Source organism: Hypanus sabinus, chromosome 1 (genome assembly GCF_030144855.1).
Source record: "Hypanus sabinus isolate sHypSab1 chromosome 1, sHypSab1.hap1, whole genome shotgun sequence".
NCBI classification, from domain to species: Eukaryota; Metazoa; Chordata; class Chondrichthyes; order Myliobatiformes; family Dasyatidae; genus Hypanus; species Hypanus sabinus.
Genome location: NC_082706.1, coordinates 102,860,978 through 102,882,613, shown reverse-complemented (window position 1 = coordinate 102,882,613; position 21,636 = coordinate 102,860,978). Strand labels below are relative to the sequence as shown.

The window sequence follows — 21,636 nt, the reverse complement described above, 5'->3', positions numbered from 1 at the left end:
TTGACAAGGTAGATTAGGAGTTCAGGAATTCATCTTTTAGTATACAAGAAGTCTGTGCAGGAGGCTGATAACAGTGGGATAGAAGCTGCCCTTGAGCCTGGTAACTACCTTAGACCCAGGCCTTCTATGGTTGAGCAAATAAAATCAGGAGAGCATTAACAATTATTGAAGTAATATCTATCTATACAAGAATACAGTTAAACTTTAACCAGAGTGTAAATGATAGCATATAAAAGACCAAATCGTAATTCAGAAGGAATACAACATAGCATTAAATTTTGGTTACTCTGTTTGTAAAATAGTTTGCTTAATAGAAACTGTACCCAAGGCAATTCTTAATGATCACGAGCTGATTTAAAAATAGGAATGAAAAATAAAACATACTGGAAACAGTCAGCAAGACAAGCAGCATCTATGGAAGAAAATAGAGTTAACATTTCAAGTCAAAGACCCTTTGTTTGAATTGGGAAAGTTGAAATATTTCATTCTAAATTCCTCTGTACAATCAAAACAAGCAAAATGCAAACACAAGTAACAACAAACTTACATCTAAGAAATTTTGATTTATTATTATAAAATAAAGGGATTTTTCTTTAAATTAAAGGAACAGGATTCCTAAAGACTGCTGAAAGGAAAAGTCAACTGTACAAGGAGATTAATTCTACATATGGAGTCTTGGCAAGCTTTTTGGCATTTAGTTGAAAATGGGATTTTCTATTTTACACAGGGCAAAACCAGATGGTAAGGCTTCCATAAATGCACAGAAGAATATTTATAAAATCCAACTCCATTCCTCTAGCTGATCCTTAGCTTCAAGGATAACTTGCTTCCATTCCAGTTCTGAGGATTCTCAGGGGTTAGCAAGGCCAACATGAGGCCCAAGAACTCTCCCAAAAACGGGGTCAAAAGGCGGTTGAGAGAGTGGGAATAATCAATCCATACATTAACTCTCTCTAATAGATGAATTGAGAAAAATTGTTCTTGAAGCAAGGAAATGATTGATTCTTTTATACAATTAAGGAAAGTTCTGCCCTAATGAAATATGTTGACTGTGATACCCCAGGCAAAGAAGTGCACAGTCAAACTAATTAAATGGGACAACAGAAAATAAAATCCAGTCTTTGGGTTGTAAATCAGAATTAGGAAGAAGATTTTCTGAACAGCTGCTACCCATCAAATTCCACACTCTCATTGCTAAATAAATACTCCCTATTTCTCAAGCTCCAGCAGTTTATATTTCCAAATTTTATGTAGTTCCCTGTCTGCTCTCCCTCAGCACCCAAACATTTCTTTCACTGCATTTTGTTATTTGATAGGGCATAGAGAAACCAACATTTAACATAATATACTTTGCTCAGTCACAGGATCAGTCTGAAAATTTAAATGTGAAAGCTGTATGTTTTGCAGAAGGATGTCTAACGTCTCAGGAATGAACCAAGCAAAGGGAAACTTATTAAACAGAAACCATCCAGATTTTGCAATTTCATACAAATAATTGTTTGAATAAGCACATCTAATTCAAATGAATCTTGTCAAAATACATGCATATTAAATAGAATAACTTTGGAAAATCACATCATCTTTTACTCATTTGCCTTTTTCAGTTTACACCTAATTATTTACACATCAAAGGTGTCACAAAAGTACCAGATGAAGAATATAAAACTGAAATTCCAAGCTGAAAATCATGCAACTAGAGACAGTCAGTTTGCAGATGCGAGCAAGAAGTTGTGAAGTGTAGATTGCAGAAGACTATTCTGAATAATGATGGATAATGGCAAATATAGGCAGTGCATGGAAAATTCTGTCAGAATGTTTTCCAAATGATGAGGGACAAAGACCATTGGATGTTTTGAGATGAAGATCAGTAGGCTATTTTGATAAGGGCATTACATAATGTGGGAAAATCAATAGGGAAGTGAAATGGAAGTGTAGAATGGTGGAGAGAGTTTGAAGAGATGAATGCCCATTTTGGTTCCTATGTTCTGTTCATTAATTATTGATGTAAATCTTGTGGGAGGGTCATCATCTCACTGGCCTGGATCTCTACCTGGAGGGTTTATGCTGTTGAAGGCTGCCACCAATCCATAGGTCCTACAGACCACACAGCCTACAAGTATGCCTGAGAGCAGCTAAAATTAGAATTGGGTAGATGTCACAATGTTTGCACCAGGATGCCAATGTAGACTAAAGTGTCATAGAGCAACACAGTTGTGTCAGTTTCTAACTTAATCTTTAGTTCTCAAACCCTACCAAGTAGTTAAAATAATGAACAATTAGTCAAAAACATTTTCTACTTTAGAGATCAAGTCATTTATTTATTACAATAACTTCCACAGATCTGATTTAGAATTGGGATCAGAAATTCTTTTGGCTTTGGTTGCAATCAGCAATCATGGAGCACTATTCAAAATTAAATAATTTTTGAAAAATATTACTTACTTTCAATTTTCAGCCAGTTTTCTAAAATTATGTATTTCACTGAATGCAAAATCTTTCACTAACCTGTCATATCAGGATGATTTTTACAATCCATTAAAAAGAAATATAATTTTATAATGCATTCCTTGATCTTCAGGGGTGGCATTCTGGTGAGATTTGAAAATGGACTCAACAACCATAAAAAGAATATTAGTCAACATCTATCTCCAGTACTTGTGGTTAAAATGATTTTAAATAATCAAGAAAAAAATGATGGTTGCAATGAAATACAGTAAATTAATGTATTTATATTCAAAAACTTTTCAAGTATATGTACTTGTATCCTTGCACCCAAAAAAAGCACATTGTAATTTTTAAGATCTCCAAGGACTAACAAACCAGTGCATTTAGTGAAAACTCAAGAACATGATATTAATTTTTGACTGTGGCTTGCTTCCAAGGCAATTTGCTTTCAATGTTACACAAATGACCTACAATGAACAAAATCTCAGTTTTAAGTTGCATGCCCCTTTGGCCTCTTTGCACATGCCAATGTTTCATATTTTAGCTAGCTACTAACTAGACAGCTATGTGCTGACATGCATTTCAATGCCTGGTGAGTCTCAAGTTGTCTTCACCCAACAGCTACATTGATTTAAATCTTCATTTATTTAGCACGACTTTTTTTTCCTCCAAAGTGACAATTGTAAATCCACCCACTTTTCCTCAGAGATGCATCGTCCTTGAAAGCTTTTCATTTCTTGGGAATTTTACTGCAAGCCAACAGTGGCTTGTGGACAGGTTTTACATTAGCTTTGATTTGAAGGCTATTTCTCCTGAAATACTACATTTAAGAAATACCTGTTTTCTAATTGTTATTATTTCTGCTCACCAGTGCAAATGTATTCGCAGCCCAGGGTATCTAAGTATAGTTTACGAACTACTAGTTATGGTACGTGGAACTTAGAAAATTAGAGGGCTATGGGTAACCCTAGTAATTTCTCAAGTAAGTACATGTTCGGCACAGGATTGTAGGCCAAAAGGCCTGTATTCTGCTGTAGGTTTTCTATGTTTCTATGTTACTCTGGATTTGTGCACCAGACTTTTGACAGTTAACTGTCAAAGTTGTTCAACCAGGAAGCCTAATGATGTTGAGTGAAGAACAGAAAAGGAGCCTAATTAAATAAATACTTAGCAGAGTATGACTGTAATTTAGGTACTGCATATGTACACTGTACTCTAATTACTTTATTTATGAACACTGACACACTTTCATGATAACTCTTTGGAGTGCAGGTCTTTGACTTATCAAGTCACTTATACCACAACAAATAGCTCTGCATGTTGGAACACTGTACTTACATACCCATTATGCATGTTATTTAATGTATAAAGTTCAGTGGAAAGTTTCAATGATGTGTTGCGTTTGTTGGCATTGAGGAATGGCTGGATACCCTCCAAGATCCAACCCTCAAGGTCGTGATATCATGAACTTAACATCAACCACTAAATCAAATGACAACATCAGCCTTCACATAAAAACAAAATCAGGCAAAATGTCATTCAGCCTCACCACTGCAAGATTCAAACTGCTCTCAATACACAACACACCTCATTAAGCGCATGCACAGAATGGTACAGTGCGATAGAGAATTACCACTCTGTATTAGTCCCTGTTCCTACAACCCAGCATAAATGTTTTCATTTTAAAAAAACAACCGGACTTTGCTAAGAATGCATGAATGTGCTCCAAAGACCATGGCTCTGGGGTCAATGCTAAAAACATATTTTCGTATCAACATTGAGTTTTCCAAGTGAGGCCTCACCAATGCTCTATAAAGTCTCAACATTTCATCCTTGCTTTTATACTCTAGTCCTCTTGAAATGAATGCTTACATCTCACTTTCCTTCCTCACCATAGAGTCAACCTGCAAATGAACCTTCAAGGAATCCTGCACACGGCCTCCCAAGTCCCTTTGTGCCTCAGTTTTTTATAGTTTCTCTCCATTTAGAAAATAGTCCAACCTTTCATTCCTTCTACTGAAGTGCATGACCATACACTTCCTGATATTGTATTTCATTTGCCATTTCTTTGCCCATTCTCTTAATCTGTCTAAGCCTCTCTACTACCTGCCCCTCCACTTGCCTTCATATCATCTGCAAACTTTGCAACAAAGCCATCAATTCTGTCATACAAATCATTAACATATAATGTAAAAAGAATCGGTCCTAACACAGACCCATCTGGAACACCACTGGTCACCAGCAGCCAGCCAGAAAAAGGCTCCCTTTGTTACTACTCTATGCCTCTTGCCAATTAGCCACTGCTTTATTCATGCTAGAATCCTTTCTGTAATACCATGGGCTTGTAGCTTTTTAAGCAGCCTCACGAGTGGCACCTTGTCAAATACCTTCTGAAAATCCAAGTACACAACATCAACTGACTTTCCTTTGTCTATCTTGCTTGTTATTTCTTTAAAGAATTCCAACAAATTTGTCAGGCAAGATTTTCCCTTGAGGAAACCACACCGACTGTGACCTATTCTATCAGGTGCTTCCAAATAACCCGAGACCTCATCCTTAATAATCGAGTCCAACACCTTCTCAACAGCTGAGGTCAGACTAACTGGCCTATAGTTTCCTTACTTCTGCCTCTCTGCCTTCTTGAAAAGTGGAGTGACATTTGTAATTTTCCAGTCTTCCAGAACCATTCCAGAATATAGTGATTCTTGAAGGATCATTACTAATGCCTTCACAATCTCTTTAGCCACTTCTTTCAAAACTCTGGGGTGTACACAATCTTGTCCAGGTGACTTACCTACTTTCAGATCTTTCAGTTTCCCAAGAACCTTTTCTCTAGTTATGGTAACTTCACGCTCCCTGATACCTGGAACTTCCACCAAACTGCTAGTGTCTTCCACAGTGAAGATTGATGCAAAATATGCCCACTATTTTATTGTCTCCCATGACTACCTCTCCAGCATTGTTGTCCAGTGGTCCAATATCCAAGAAACTTTTGGTATTCTCTGTAAAATAATTGGCTAACTTCCTTTTGTCTTCCACCTTTACCATCTTTATGACTTTTTTAGTTGCCTTCTGTTGTTTTTTAATATCTTCCCAATCATCTATCTTCTCACTAATGTTTGCTCTATCATATGCCCTCTCATTGGTTTTATGTCGGCTTTGACTTCTCTTGTTAGCCATGGTTGCGTCATCTTTCCTTTAGAATACTTCTTCCTCTTTGGGTTGTATATATCCTGTGCCTTCTGAATTGCTTCCAGAAACTTTAGCCATTGCTGCTCTGCTGTCATTCCTGCCAGTGTTCATTTCCAATCAATTCTGGCCAGATCCTCTCTCATGCCTCTGTAATTCCATTTACTCCACTGTAATACTGATACATCTGACTTTAGCTTTTCCTTCTCAAATTTCAGGGTGAATTTGATCATACTGCGATCACTTTCCCCTAACGGTTCTTTTACCTTAAGCTCTCTAATCAACTCTGGTTCATTGCACAAGAGCCAATCCAGAATAGCTGATCCTCTAGTGGGCTCAACCATGAGCTGCTCTAAAAAGCCACTCTGGAAATTGCCCCTCTTGGAATCCAGCGCCAACCATTTTCCCAATCTACCTGCATACTGAAGTCCCCCATGACTACTGTAACATTGCCCCTTTGGCATGCAGTTTCCAGCTCCTGTTGTAATTTGCAGGTGACATCCTTGCAGTTCCTTAGCTCTATCCACAACGATTCAACACCCTTTGATGCTATGTCATCTTTTTCTAATGACTTGATCTGATTTTTTACCAACAGAGCAATGCTGCCCCCTCTGCCTTCCTACCTAGATCTATTAAATTCTGAAGTTGCTTTTCAGTGAAGGACATTTGTGAATGTTTTCAATTACAATTCTTTTTTCTTTACAAGGATGATTGCACAAAATATGTCCAATATCCTGGACTATAATCAAGAAAATGACGAACAATCATTTCTCTATTTACTTTAGACATTCTTATTGCTCCACTCAAATGAACACAAATAGTTACTTCCATCTGTTTCACATGGAAGCACAGTGAGTGGGCCAACACACAAAGTCTTTAGATCAGGGCCTCCGAACCTTTTTATGCCATGGATCAATACCATTAAGCAAGGGGTTTGTGGACCCTCGGTTGGGAACCCCTGATGCTACTGACTGAGGCTCAGTTCTCAATAGAAATGAGAATCTCCAGTTCACATGGTAACAGTATCCTCATGGCACTGAACCACTTAAATGTTGTGTAGCCACCTCCATTTAAAATTAAAATGATGCCCATATGAATACTGCCATCCCAGCTTAGAGCAGAGGAACAATGATAAAAGCACTTGAAAAACCTTAGTAATTCAAGTATGACTAAAATGATGGTAAAGCAATTCCACTCAACTGGGTACATATTTGATATCAGAAGTGTGCCTCCTGAGACCAGAGAAATAATGCTCCCTTATGCTTGCTGCCAGCACCATATGGCCCTCAGAAGGAGGCAACTCTGCTTAGTTTACATCAGCAGTGCCAGTGAAACCAGGGCTACAATATAAATGGAATAAATGGGAAGACAAGGCTAAAGATACTGCAGCTGGATTTTTAAACAAAGAAGCTTGTAAAAATGTCATAATTAGTCATTTTGTTCAGAACAGCCAGCTCAGTAGACATGACAACTCATTTTATAGCGGGACTACAGTCGTCATTTTGCTTCCTGGAGGGCTTGCAAGAGAAAACATAACCACCAGAATTTGAGTGTTTAGGTGAGAATGTAAAATTGACCTTTGTTACACTTACCTCATCTGCGAAGAGATGTAACCTTTGCATCATGGTTCTTCGATGTAAATTCTTTGGCAGCATACCATAGATAGCCAGTTTTACAATCTGTAACATAAGCACATTATTAACTGTACACTTTCAGATTAATCAAAATGGAAAAATTACATCTTAATTGTAAATTATTTTCAGAGGTAAATGTTTCACACATCTCTCAGATGAACACCAATAACTTGAACTTGAATTAAGATGCAATACATTGTAAAGTCTGACTTATCTTTGCATCACTTTTGCAGATATTATAGTCATAGTCATAGATATAGAGCTATACAGCATGAAAACAGGCTCTTTGGCCTTACCAAGATTAAAACAGTTTTCAGGAACTAAAAAGTGGCAATAATATTGCTTCCAAACAGGGAAGTGTAAAGGAAAAGACATTTTCCTTTACATACAACATAAAAAGTTGTGATGGGATGCTTCAGTAAAATTTCTGATTATTTTCCTGCCTTAAGTATCAAATAGTAAGGAACTTGCAGTGATCACACACCTTCATCAATTGTTTAATGCTCTCACTCACACAACCTTCATTTCAGGTTCATAATGTTGCTGGACTCTGGACATAACTTTAACTAATTTGCAGTTCAGACCTCATTAGTACCTTTATTACAATTAAATTTCACTATTGAAGGGTTTATTATATGGCCTTCAGGGCTCCATTCTCTGGAACATTAAGGTTCACCCAAGAACCTGCTGTTTGAATCCCATCATAGACTAAGTCCAATTCATCCTTCAGCTGACCCATACTGGGTGAACATCAAACAATGCCCCAGATTTAAAATTCTCATTTCTATTTTCAAATCCTTCCATGGCCTTGCCCCTCGCTATCTCTGCAAACTCATTCTGTTGGACATCCCATTGTCTAATTCTCCAGTTCTGGCCTTATAAGCAATTCTGATATGCATCACTCTGCACTGCCAGTCTTTCCTTCAGTTGCCTAGCTCTAAAGTATGGAATCCCATTCCTAAACACTAGCCTCTCTTTCTGCTTTTAAGGCACCACTTAATATCTTTTACAAGAATTTGCTCAACTGCTTCAATATTTCCTTGCATAATCTGAAGTAAAATTCTTTTTGATAATACTCCTGTTAGCCATTTGCCAAGTGTTTGGTGTACTTATTAAGTCAAAGGAACTGGGTTAAGACAATTCCTGATAACTTGTTACATTATAAACACAAGAATCTTTCAAGCAATAACAAAAAATATCTTTCTTGGGATGGTTATTACTCATAAAAATGAGACCTAGATTTAAGCTCATGTTTCCAAGAAAATGTACTTGTGCGCAGACCAGCTGGGTGGAAAAACTGTGATGTAAGGAGGGACTAGATGAGAAATCTGAGTAATGGCACTGACATGGAAAGAGCAAACAGGACAGAAGGATGACCACATCAGAGGGGAAGGGTTATGGACTAGGATGGGGGCGTTGAGGCGGTGTAGGTGTGAGATCAGAGGGTGTGGAAAAAGGTGTATGGCGTGAGCAATGGCAGGGGTGAACCTGCGGTGTGGGAAAACTGAGTAATGATGGGGATGGGTCGGGACCAATGCAACATGGGAAAGGGACTGAGACTGGGGTAAGAACGTAGAAGAGCAGTGTTACAGTGGGTGAGGGGACTGACAGGGGTGAGATGTCTGCGTAATGATGGAGGGAGGGTTACATATTGAGTGTTAGACTAGGACTGGAGGTGAGGGGTGTAGGCGTGAGGATCGGATCTGGGGACGAGAAACAAAGAGTAATAAATCTGCAAGAGCAGATGTGGTGATGGTAGTGGTGGTCTGGGAGAGGACATCAAGATTTTGAGGTGGTTGGGGGTTGTGCTGAGGCTTGGAGTGTGTGCTGGGTGACAGTGGGTGAGGAACAAATAAAGGGGGCAGGGGGTGGGGGATGGTCAAGGATTGCAGCATACGAGTGGGTGGAACTTGTGGGTTAGGTGTGTCAGGACTGGTAGTAGGGGTAGGACTACAGCCACTTATTGAGTGCAACCTGCTGTAGTGCGCTATAATATTGTGGGGGGTGGGAATGGGAGGGAGGGGTACATGGTGGGGTGTGTAATGACTGTTTGGGAAGCAGGTGGTGGTCATGGGAAGCCAGGGACGGATGGTGGGGGAGAGGGCAGTGTTTGGGTTGAGGAGTGCCGGTGACCAGATGGAGAGACGACTCTAACAAAGGAAGTGTAAGGCACTCCTTCCCTTCGTTAGCCTGCGGGTCACCCGTGGGCAAGGTGTAGCACCTGCCTAACTCCCCCAACAGGGTCACGTGAAGCCACGGAAGCAGGTGGTGGATGGTCACATGAGCAGCTGGTGCATATAAGGCCTGGTTATGTGACCACTAACAATCTCTAAAGAGTATTGATAATGGCTGGAGTCACCAGCCCAGAAGAAAGCAATGGCAAACCATTTCTGAAGAAAAGTTTGCCAAGAACAGTCATGGTTATGGAAAGACCATGGTGATATGGCATGGCACATAACAAACGAATGAATGGTGATAGTGATTGGGCAAGCATACACAGGGTAGTCAGCCAGACTCTGTTTCCTGGGTCATGCATTTAAAATGAGGGTAAGATTAATGGATATGTGTGGAGCACAATTTTGTTTACACAGAGTTGGAATTGAAATTGGTTTATTATTGTCTCATGTACTGAGATACAGTGAAAAGCTTGTCTTGCACATTGGTCATACAAATCAATTCTTTACACAGTTCACTGAGGTAGTACAAGGTAAAACAATAACAGATGCAGAATAAAGTGAAACAACTCGAGAGAAAGTGCAGCGCAGGTGAACAATAAGGTGCAGGGTTATAACAAGGTAGATTGTGAGATCAAGAATCCATTTTATCACATAGAGAGCAATTCAATAGTCCTTTAACAAAGAGGTAGAAGCTGTCCTTGAGCTAGGTGGTGCCAGGGGTGGTGCTGGAGGCAAATACAACAGAGGCATTTTAAGAGGTGAGGCACATGAATATACAGGGTGGGGGGGGGGGGGGGGATGGATATGATTCATGGACAGGCAGAAGGGATCAGGCAGACTGGCCTAGTCAGCATAGACCTGATGGAACAAACAGACTGCTCCAGTGCTGAACTGTTCTATATTATATCAACAATATGTCATATTCCAATCACTGTGATTAGAAGGTCAATGTGATCACCCTGAATCAACACCATGGGTTCAAATGCCTGTGACGCCACTAGCAAGCTTTACGTTGCACTGTATCTCATTGTACTTGTGCATAATAAACACACTTTGAATTGAAATGCTACCCATCCAACACGCCCTGAAATTTAAAAGTTAATTTGCTAATTTAACAACTTTATTTTTCTTTCTCCCAACTCCTCATTAAAGTATCATAAGCTAGAAAGGTTCAAATACTTCAAGTGTAAAATAAAACTCTTTGGAAATGAATGAAGCACTAACATATAGTCAGAAGCACTTTCAGCTGAAATAATATTAGAAATAGTAAGAGTGGGCTGCTGTAGGGGTGGAGGAAGAACAAAGATGGGAATGTGCACAACTAGATTATTTGAATAAAAAACTAAAAAGAAACATCATTAATAACTGGATAAGGGCTGACTAAGTAAACATTTTGATATTTATAGCATTTTGTCAAAGAATGAAATGAGTGAGAAACTAACAGAAATTGACAATATCACTTAGGAGGTCAGAGTGCAACTGTGGAGAGATCAAACCACATGTTATTCCACAAGTTTCCCTTTTATTTTAAGAAGATTGGTCTAGACCCGAGATATTCACCAACCCCTCTCTTCATACACTGTATGTTGACTGTAAGTGTCTAAGCATTCCCATCCTGCATGTTAAAAAAAACCTTGTATTAAAAGGAAGGAGAATATATTATTTTGCAGAAAAATTGAAATAACTAAAATATTATAAATCATTAATTATAAAACAATTTCATCCTTATAAACTTTGGAAGCTTTATGGAACATCAGTGCCAACTATAGGAGAAACTATTGACACAAATGTTATCCAATTGAAGTCAACTTGCTACAGGACAAGAAGCATTAAATTATTGCATGCATCCTAGTCCCCTAAGGACAATTACAACAAACAGAAATAAACTTCCATAGATATAGTGAGAAATTAACATCAGCACTTCTGCTTCAAGTTCTCATTTGCAAGAATTCTTTTATAGGTTAACATTTTAACGTTGTTTGCTAAGAAGGGAGTTCACTTTTATTTTGATTATTAAAAGTCACTATGAATTTCAGTATTATTATCAATACTTTTTTCTGATTAACCATGTTTATACGTAAAAATAAAATAAAAATCTCTCTAGCTTAGTTTAATGGTGGACTAAATTAATCAGCACTGTTGCCAATAGGACTTGTCCTTACATGGCATCATGTTTTCACAGTGCCTTAACACAGCATTGGATCGCAACTCTGACAATTACCTATATCAATTGATTAAATAGCCATTTACCTAAGAAACTTGTTACAATATGGAAATAAGAAGCTAAAATGTTAAAAATTCTCATTATTCGAATTGCTTTGTTGTTATAGCACATATTGTGGGATTATTTACAAATGCTTTGTCACTGGGTAGTTTGAATTGTGAATTTAACACTCAATCTTCTGCAAATTTAATGCACATTATGAAAGTTTGATCAAATACTGAAGACAATGATAATGCAAAAGACATGATTTCTCAGAATAGCTAATCCACTTGGATCCGTGTCCTTAATGGGTAATTCTTCTTGTGAGTGGCCACTTGATCATCACTTGTATGTTAAACTGGAATCCACTCAATGGCCTTGGGTGTAAGTAGTGCTGTGCCACTGGCAAAAGTTATGTTGCAAAAGAAGTCATGACATTAACTACAGATTCATTGGCAGAGTCAAAGAAGCACATTTGGGGCTCCTCCTCATTTCTCATTTGTGTAACAAGAGGATACAATTCCCCTGGGTCACTCTCAGCTCAAGGCAGATAAAGTTTTCCTGACTGAGGTCCTACACTAGAGGCAGCTATGATGTCAACAGCTAAGAGTTAGTATCTACAGACTGAAGTACTTCACTACTATGATCAACTAAAACATTCCTTTTTGTATTAGGGCTACTTTGATCAGTTTATGTTGAGTGCAGCCTACAGTGATCCAGACTCCTCTCCACTTCACTGAGAAACATTTCTCTACGGTCATTGAAACTATAACTGAACTCAACACTTATAAACATCCCACAGCACTACATGAGTGCAAGCATGAGGCAATTTACAAAAAGTATTGTTCAACAATAAACAGGTCTGGCATTGACAATGGCAAATAAGTCTCTATATATATATATATAGCAAAATTATGGAGTGCAAAATAAAGAAACATTTTTGGGTGGCAAATGATATCTGCCTTACTGATATGTTATCATCCTCAGTATGTTTCCAAAACCTATAAATAGGATGTCCAAAGCAAATCTGTCTCTGGAGCAAGTCCAAATGCAGTGCTCGAAAACTGGTCACTTTGTGAATTTCAAATATGGAACAGAAACCAAAGAGACCCTATTAATAGAGTTGTTTATGAGTAGAAAATTATATTCAATAATTCAAGCTATTAAAGCCAATTTTATATGCTTTTAGCTATTTGATTTAACTACACCATCGGCTTTTTGAAAGGTCCACAAACGGTTCTTGTTAGTCCTTTCTTGCACTATTTATTTTTTTCATTTATAGTAATTTTGCATTGCCAGACACTCTTTCTTCTTCCCTCTCTGACTGGGTAGAAAATACAAAAGCCTGAAGGCACCTACCAACAGGCTCAAGAACAGCTTCTACCCTGGTTTTCTAGCACAATAAGATGGACTCTCGACCACATTATCAACTTCATTATGACCTCACACATTATTGTCAACCTGTTAGCTTCCTCCCAGCTGTTACACCTTATTCTGACTTCGATATCTGTATAAATGGCACACAAGACAAGTTTTTCAGTAATTGTGATAATAATAAACCAATATCAGCACAATGTCATACAGTATAAAGTCAGCGATAAGAAATCTGTTCTGGTAAGGTAATGAGAATACTATATAACTTTTTATGAGCTTATATTTCAGTGTAGCAATGAAAGAATGCAGAGCAATGCTTTAAATGAACCTCTTTGGATATGAATCGATGTGGGATGCTTTTAGTTTGTGACAGACAGTAGTAGACACAAGAGCTTTTTGTTTTACACATGGGACAAATCTGAATGATGTAGCACATTATCTGCCAACCTGCAAATGGTTCACTAACAGAAAAGAATCTTAAATATGAGAAAAGAATGTGGAGGATAGGATGCTCACACAATCTATATCCTGTCCTTTGTGACCCAGCAAAATGTGTAGAAATAGCACACCCAAGTGTCCAGTTCCAAATTAAACTAGAAAGCAAGTGGCTTTAACTTCCAGGTGCACAGACTGATTATTAGGAAGATGGATTTCAAAGGAATGCAAATTACTGCATGTGAAGTAAAGGGATTGAAGTAACTGAGGCTACATCCACACTAGACCAGATAATTTTGAAAACACCGGTTTCACGTAAAAACAATAGGCGTCCACACTATGCGTTTTTGAAAATATCTTTATCCACACTGAAACGGAGATTTTGGCGAATTTCCTCCTGCTGCGCATGCGCAGGACACATTTAGTGAAAACAAGCGACATGTTTGGTGTTGAATCTCGCCGTAAAATTGTGCATTTGTGTAGTTACAGACTAGAAAAACTTAAAACGACGGACAGCTGTTGGCTCTCCCGCAGGAGAACTTAAAACTAAAAAAACACAAATACTGGAGCATACGGCAGCAACCAACAGGGAGTTCATGGACAGATTGACCCAGTTGACGACGAACATTGAAAAACTGACTAACTCTGTTGCATTAATAAAGCACCTTGTTAAATGTATAAAACATGTCTTCATCAGTGTTATCTTGTATTTCCACACACTGTTACATTAAGCTGTTGCACATCTACTGTCAGGGAAGTATTTGCATAAATAGGTACACCACCTTCATACGAGCAAGGACAGAAAATGGCAAAGTGAGTACAGTATACTTATTTATTCAACAAGTTATGGGTCAAAGTATTTGCTGAGTACATTTCTAACTCTTCTGGCTTCAGTCTTGTTGCCGTCTGTTCTGAAATTGTTAGGTTGCATTCAAGAAAACAATGAAATAACGCGCTGCCGTCTGACAACGTTTTCAAAAGTCTCTGGTTACACGTCCACACTGATCTGCCCGAGCAGCGTTTTCAAAATTACCCACCCTGGAAGCGTTTTTGAAAAGCTCCAGTTTCAGGAGACGAAAACGCCATTTTAGTATGGACGGAGGGTAAAAACGAAGAGAAAAAGCTTTGGTTACGGATTTATCCGGCGTAGTGTGGATGTAGCCTGAATATGCCAGCTGACACTGATGTAGTTTCACTGAGGATGATACAGTGAGTTGCAGCTTCTATCCTTTTCAATTCCAAGATAGCATGGAAGTTCTTTCAATGGACTAACTAATTTCTTTGGGTAGTTTTCCACTCTCTGCTTGGTCTCAGAAGAGTACAAGTTCAATTCACCAATAGGCACTGATGTCTCTTCAATACATCATGCCTTAGTGGCATTCTTGACACCCGAAAGTGAGCACAGGCAGGTAATTTGGCCTTGTGAGAGCCCACACCCTAGCCAATCTCCTGTCCTTCCGGATCCATGCAAGCCAGGTTTGAACATGAATGAAATCACTGAACTGCAGTTATTGGAAAATATATTGAAGAATGGCATTAGCGGCATTCACTATCTAACCATGACTAATGAGTATTTACTATGGCATTTAAGAACATCTGTGTATTATTAGCAGAAATGTACGTAGCTGAAATGTACTCCATATATTATAAAATGGAGTGGCTTATGAAAAGATAACAGTGGCAGACAGGATGATAAAAACAGGCAATGGAATGTTAAGGGAGGCTAACTGAGAGATAACCATGGCCAGGAACAAGGGAGCACGTGGCCCAAGATGTGAACTGGGACATAATTTGACTGATTGGGTAAAGATAATAGTGGCAGGTCAGAAGGTGATATATTGATGATAAGTAGTTGTAGAGTGATTGGTTATGTTAATGCAACTAAGATAAGAAGATTGCTATAAAAATGCTATGTACAAAGATCGGTGGGCACTCAGCGACTAGCTCACTGACTGTCTCAGCTTTGGTTTGCAAATTAAAGCTTAAAACTTCTTGAAGAACCTCCTGCGTTTCCTGGTCATTTGTGAGAAACGAAAAACCACGACACAATTGGTGCAGCTAGCAGGGTCGGAAAGAGACCCGTAAGGAAGGATACGGCAGGTTGGGGCCGCTTCCCGGTCTCTCGGGAGCCCTCACAGAGCTAACAGAATTACGGGTGCACCCAAAAAAGGTAAGCGCTTTTCGCGACAATTTGGACTAAAATTCTGTTGGTTTTGGGGGGCCTCGGGGACTCAGAGGTGTGTAGCAACTGCTGAAGGGTCTCTCTGATCCAAAGAATCTGGCAGAATTGGGGGTTAACAGGAGGCTCAGAGGATTGATCAAGAAGCACTGCAGTGGGGGTGAGTACGAATAAGGTAATAAGAAGTTAAGTAAAGAAAAATTCCACATGGTGTTGGTAAGTCCCTGTGGATACCGCTTCGCATGAAACGAAGGTCTGAACGGGCAGGGAGAGAAAAGGAAGAAGAGCAAAGCCTCATGGATACGCCTTAAGTGATGTAAGGGTCTGAATAGACGAGGTACAAGAAGAAAGTTCTGTGGATACTGCCCTAGGTTGGGGTCTACACAGGCAGAATGAAATAGAAGGCAAGGAGAGGTTAATAAATTGCTTAAACGCTGGTAAGATAAAATATAGGGCTAGGCACAGAGATAGGATAAGAAAAGTAGTTGAGTTGTGAGATTCTGAAAATATCTAAGAAAAAAGGGAAAAAGAGGAGAACAACATGGCAGAAGAGAAGGGAACGGCAGTAGAAATACTGTGCAAGAAATTCCCAGTAAGTCAAGATGAGATCGCAGAAACTTCAGAAAAATGGGAGAAAAGAACCAAAAATCTGGTTGCGAAATGGCCAAAAGAAGGAACATTTAATGTGAGTTTGTGTGAGGAGATGGAAGCGCTCATTAAAAATCACAAACCAAATGACAGGTCCAAGAAAAGGGAGAAAAAGAGAAAACAGGAGATAGAGGTACTGAAACTTTTCAGGATGGAGGGAGAGAGGTTGAGAAAGACAGGGAGGATATTAATAGAAGACACTAAGGAACAGGAAAAACAGTCTGGTAGGGGAGAGGAGAAGCTCAACAGGGACCTGGCTTCAGCCCCATACCCGGACTTGAAAGAAGTAGAAAGATCCCCTCCCTATTACGAGCTGGGAACCCCTAAGCAGTGCCCCATGATATCAGGTACAGTAAATATGCAAGGATAAGTACAAGTTTGGGATAGTGAGGAGGAAAGAACAAAATACAAGGAGGAAAGAGGGAAATATGAAAGGGACAGAGAGGCGCTATGGAAGGAGATACAGGCAGAAAGGACAAGGATGGAACAGGAAAAAAGAGAAATGGAAAAAGAGGTTGAAAGGATACAGTACTTGAAAGAGAAAAGGGATTATGAGGAGTACCTGTTATACCGTAGAAATGAACAGGCTAGAAGGGAAAGTGACTCATTGAGAAAGAAAGAGCTGAGTGATTCAAGAGGAAGTGGGGAGAAGGTAGGAGACAAGAGCTTTGAAGAAGCACAAGAGAGAATGGAAAGGCAGCTATTAGAAATGGAGGAGGGGACTAGGGGAATGAAGATGCAAAGGAAAAAGAATACCCCAGAAAGGTTTAAGTGGCAGCCAGTAGAAACAGGATTAAAAATAGATGAGGAGTCAGGTGGGGAGGAAAGTTGGGTTATGTGGGACGGAGAAAAAGGAATGCTGCCGTTGCCAGTAAAAGGATCAGGACAAGTACAGTATACCCCTTGGGGATCCCTGGACCTGGAAGGGCTGAAAAATACTCTTCCCAGTTTGCAGGAGGGAGCAGGGAAATGGATTAGAGCTTTTGAAGAGGAAACTACGGTATTGGCTATGGGAGATTTGAAGGCACTGCTGATAAGGTTGATGGAAACCTCCAAGCTTAAAGAGCTGATGGAAGTGGCTGGCTTACGGAATGCGAACTGCCCAAAGACTGATGGAGATGGGTTTAACAGTGAGGCAGAGGGTATGGTAGGCCCTCAGAAAGCTTTACCCACCCAAAGCCTTGAAAGAGGATCCACTGGGAGACACTGAGAATCCAGCAGCCCATGTAGAAAATCAATTGAAAAGGTGGAGACTGAAGACTGAGCAAGAAGTGGAAGGCAACCCCTTTATGACCTCGCTGTTTCGAACTACCGTTGTGGACGCAATGTCTCCGCAAGTTAAATCTAAACTTGAAGAAGTGGTTGGACTGATGTCAATGACTTTACAGGAATTCAGAGACCACGTAGTGCATGCGGTTGAAAAATATTGGAAAGATAAGCGAAAGTTGACTGAGCAGCAGGAAGAGGTGCAAAGAAAGTTGATACAAATGCAGCTTGAAGAGCTTAAAAAGGAAAAAGAAAAAGGCAAGAAGATGCTGCCACCAACAGCTGATTTGAGCACAACCGTTGAAATGAATGATGCACCAGTGTATGGAGGTCATACTCTCAGACAAGGGCCAGAAAACCCCATGCCAATAATAAATATCTTTGGACGAACATTTCCACAGATGCCCTATCAGGGACAGAGTAAATTTGAGCAACAGCCCAGACAGGACTGGAAGTCCCAAGGTGGGGGGCAGAAGAGTTATGGATAGAGAGGGCTAGTGAAGAAACGGGGAAAGAGAGATAGAGAGATTGTGTTGGGGATGTGGACAGCCTGGACATGTGAGAAAAGAATGTCCCTTTAAACCATGGCCCACTGCGTACCAGCAGGAGCCAACGAGAAGAGGACCACAGTTTAGCCAAGGTCCAGCCCCCACAGGACCCGCGAACCCCTATGCAAGATACTAGGGGTGCCCCGAGGACCCAGGTGGGAAGGGACATTACCTGATGATAACAAGGGAGGCGGAAGAGGAACCCATTGTTCAGGTTATGTTAGAAGGGCAATTGACACCAATGATGATGGATGCTGGAGCCACATACACTTGTGTACAGCCGCAGTATGCCCTTCACCTTCCCATGTCAGGAAAATTCATTAAGACTATAGGGTTCTCGGGGAAAACTCAATTGACGCAATGTACAGCTCCAGTACGGTTGCAGATGGGCAGTAAGGGAATAGTTCTGCCAGTACTAGTATCCAAAGGAACCCCGATTAATCTACTAGGCAGAGATGCCCTGTTAGGACTGGAATTGAAACTAGAATGCACTAGACATGGGCTGAGCATGGAAAGAGCAGATGCTCAATTACTAGTGCGGGAAGACAAGGAAGCCAATGTTTTTTGGATAGGAGACATAGAAAATCAGATATGGGAAACCTGGGAAAAATGTAAGAAGGGCGTGCAGGCTATATTATCCAAGGCTGTGACGCCCAAGTCTGAGTTACACTGCACAGTGATCTTTGATGAAACTCAGAATAGGGAGTTAGAGTAGAGATGGCACAGGGAGGCAGATACACGGCAGCATCTAAAAGGAGAAGCTATAATAGTTGGAAAGCAAGGGGCAGCTCTGCAAGTTAAATGGAATGCTTTTCTGGAAAGGTGGTATAGGATACCGGGAGTGGTGCCTCACATAACACTGCTGGTAAATGAGGGACACCAGTCTAAAGACCTAGGACCTTTATTGAAGCACGCAGGAACCGTAACAGTTTGGCGGAGAGTTATGCCGAAGGTATGGGTATCAGGAGACAATGACTACATTAAAATAATGGTAGATGTAGATATGACAGGAATCATAAAAGAAGTCGAAGTAACTCTTCAACCACATATGCTATTGTTGGGAAAAGGGAGAGGACAGCAGAGAGGTGACAGGCTGAAAGAGCTACCATCTAGTCTGTGGTCAAAACATGACATAGATGTAGGGAGAATAAAAACAGCCAGTCCGGTGGAAATAAGGCTGAAAACGGGAGCAATCCTTCCCAGGAGACCACAATATCCTGAGACCAGAAGCAGAAGGGGGAAGAGCACTAACAATACAGGGACTGCTGGAAGCAGGAGTACTTAAGAGGACAAACAGCCCATGCAATACCCCGTTGTTGCCTGTTTTGAAAGCAGACAAATCTAAGTGGAGACTGGTGCATGACTTACGAGCGGTAAATGAGGTAGTGGGAGACTGGCCAGCAGTGGTTCCCAAACTCCACATGCTTTTGACTAATGTGCCTCGGAAGCAAGCCACTTTTCAGTGGTTGACTTGCGTTCAGCTTTCTTCAGCATTCCCCTGGCCGATCAGTGTCAGTGCTTATTTGCGTTTACCTACAGAGGCAGCCAGTACACATATACAAGAATGCCACAAGGATTTAAGCATTCGCAACATATTTTTAATCAGGTGCTGAAAGCAGGCCTGGAAGGCATGTCATTGAGAAGCACACTGATACAGTACGTGGATGACTTGTTGGATTGCTCCGAGAGTGAGGAACAGTGTGAACAGGATACCATAGTCATTTTAGAGAGACTGGCACACGTCGTGTCGAGAAAAAAGCTGCAATTTTGCAGGCAACAGGTAGAATACTTAGGTAGGGTTATATCTAGGAGAGTGAAAGCGATAGCACCGGAGCACATTGAGGTAATAACTAAAGCTCCTAAACCCCAGACTGTAGGGCAGATGATGACTTTTCTGGGAATGACTGGATACAGTTCAGACTGGATTGAGGAATATGCTAAGATCATAACACCATTAAGGAAATTAATGAAGGAGGCGGGACATACAAGTTTGAAGAGTAACCTACAGTGGAATGAAGAGGCAGAAACAGCTTTCAATACTATTAAACGGGAGCTGCAGTCAGCCCCAGCAGTAGCTATGCCTGACTATGAGAAAGTCTTCCATCTGTATGTGTCTAACCAACAGGAAGGGTATGTTACAGTGGTTCTGACACAAGAGACAGGCACTGGAAAAGCAAAGCAGCCGATAGCATACTACAGTGAGAAACTGGATGAGGTGGCTCAGGGATACCCCCCCCCTGCTATCAGGGACTAGCCGCATTATACTATGCATATGAGAAGGCATCTCCCATAACCATGGGTTATCCTGTGACTCTGTACACACACCACAAGGCAGCAAAATTACTAGACAGAGGGAAATCTGTGCTGACACCAGCCAGGATAGCAGCATATCAGATGCTGTTGTCATTTCCAGATATAACTATACAGAGATGCACCACCAGCAACATAGCTGATTATGACCCTTTAGGCTATGAAGGAGAACCCCATGATTGTGTCGGGAAAACAGTGGCATTTGCCAAGTTAAGAGCAGATTTACAGTCAGAACCACTAGATGTCGAGGATAAAAAGGTCTTGTTCATAGATGGTTCGTGTTATAGGGATTACGATGGGAATCATGCAGGATTCTCAGTAGTACAGCAGGATCAGGTGAGCTTCAAGATCATCAGCATGGAACCGTGCTCCGCCCAACTAGTGGAACTCAAAGCCCTGACGGCAGTATATGAAATGATGGAAGGTGAGAAGACAGAGATTTATACTGATTTGGCATATGCCCATGGAGTATGTCATTTGTTTGGGGCAGTGTGGAAACAGAGAGGTTTTAAGAAAAGTAATGGAGATCCCATACAGCATTGTCAGCAGATTTCAGACTGAATAAAAGCACTGATGAAACCCTAAGCACTGGCTATAGTGAAATGCCAGGCATATAAGTAAGGGAATGATGTAATAACAAAGGGGAATCAAGCCGTGGATGAAGCGGCTAGGGAAGCGTCTGGATGTACATTGGCTGATATTGCACCCCAGGTAAGCCTAGAGCCGGAACCGGAGGTAGAGGACCTAATTGAAATACAAGGTAAGGCAACTTTGGCAGAGCAAACAACGTGGAGATGAAGGGGGGCCAAGCAGAACCCAGAAGGCCTGTGGAGCACAGAGGACGGTTTACTGGCAGCACCCACCCCTTTGCTAACTATTCTGATTTCAGAGGCGCATGGGGTGGATCATTGTGCAAGAGGGAAGTGATAAGGAAAATAAAGGACGGTTTTTGGTCACCTTACTCACAAGCGTCAGTAGACCATGTTTTGTCAGAATGCGAGGTGTGTGCACAAAATAATGTTTGGAAAGGAATTACAACCCCAATAGGTTACGTACCCGTACCTGAAGGACCATTTAAACAACTGGTGATCGATTACGTAGATGTGATAAAGACAGTACGAGGGAAAAGATACATGTTGGTAGCAATTGACAGATTTAGCAGATGGGTAGAGGCAGTGCCCTCAAAAGATCAAGGGGCAGGAACGGTGGTGAAATTTCTGACAAACGA

At 40.6% G+C, this 21,636-nt stretch overlaps 1 protein-coding gene across 2 annotated transcripts in view; it reads right to left on the bottom strand.

Moving 5' to 3' along the window:
- Positions 1 to 21,636, bottom strand: part of mrpl13 (mitochondrial ribosomal protein L13) — a 110,444-nt gene that overhangs the window by 39,557 nt on the left and 49,251 nt on the right. For both annotated transcript variants that reach the window (XM_059973117.1, XM_059973107.1), the window contains exon 5: positions 7,227 to 7,313. In XM_059973117.1, coding sequence (XP_059829100.1) covers positions 7,227 to 7,313 — 87 coding nt within the window. The remainder of the gene's footprint in view (positions 1 to 7,226; positions 7,314 to 21,636) is intronic.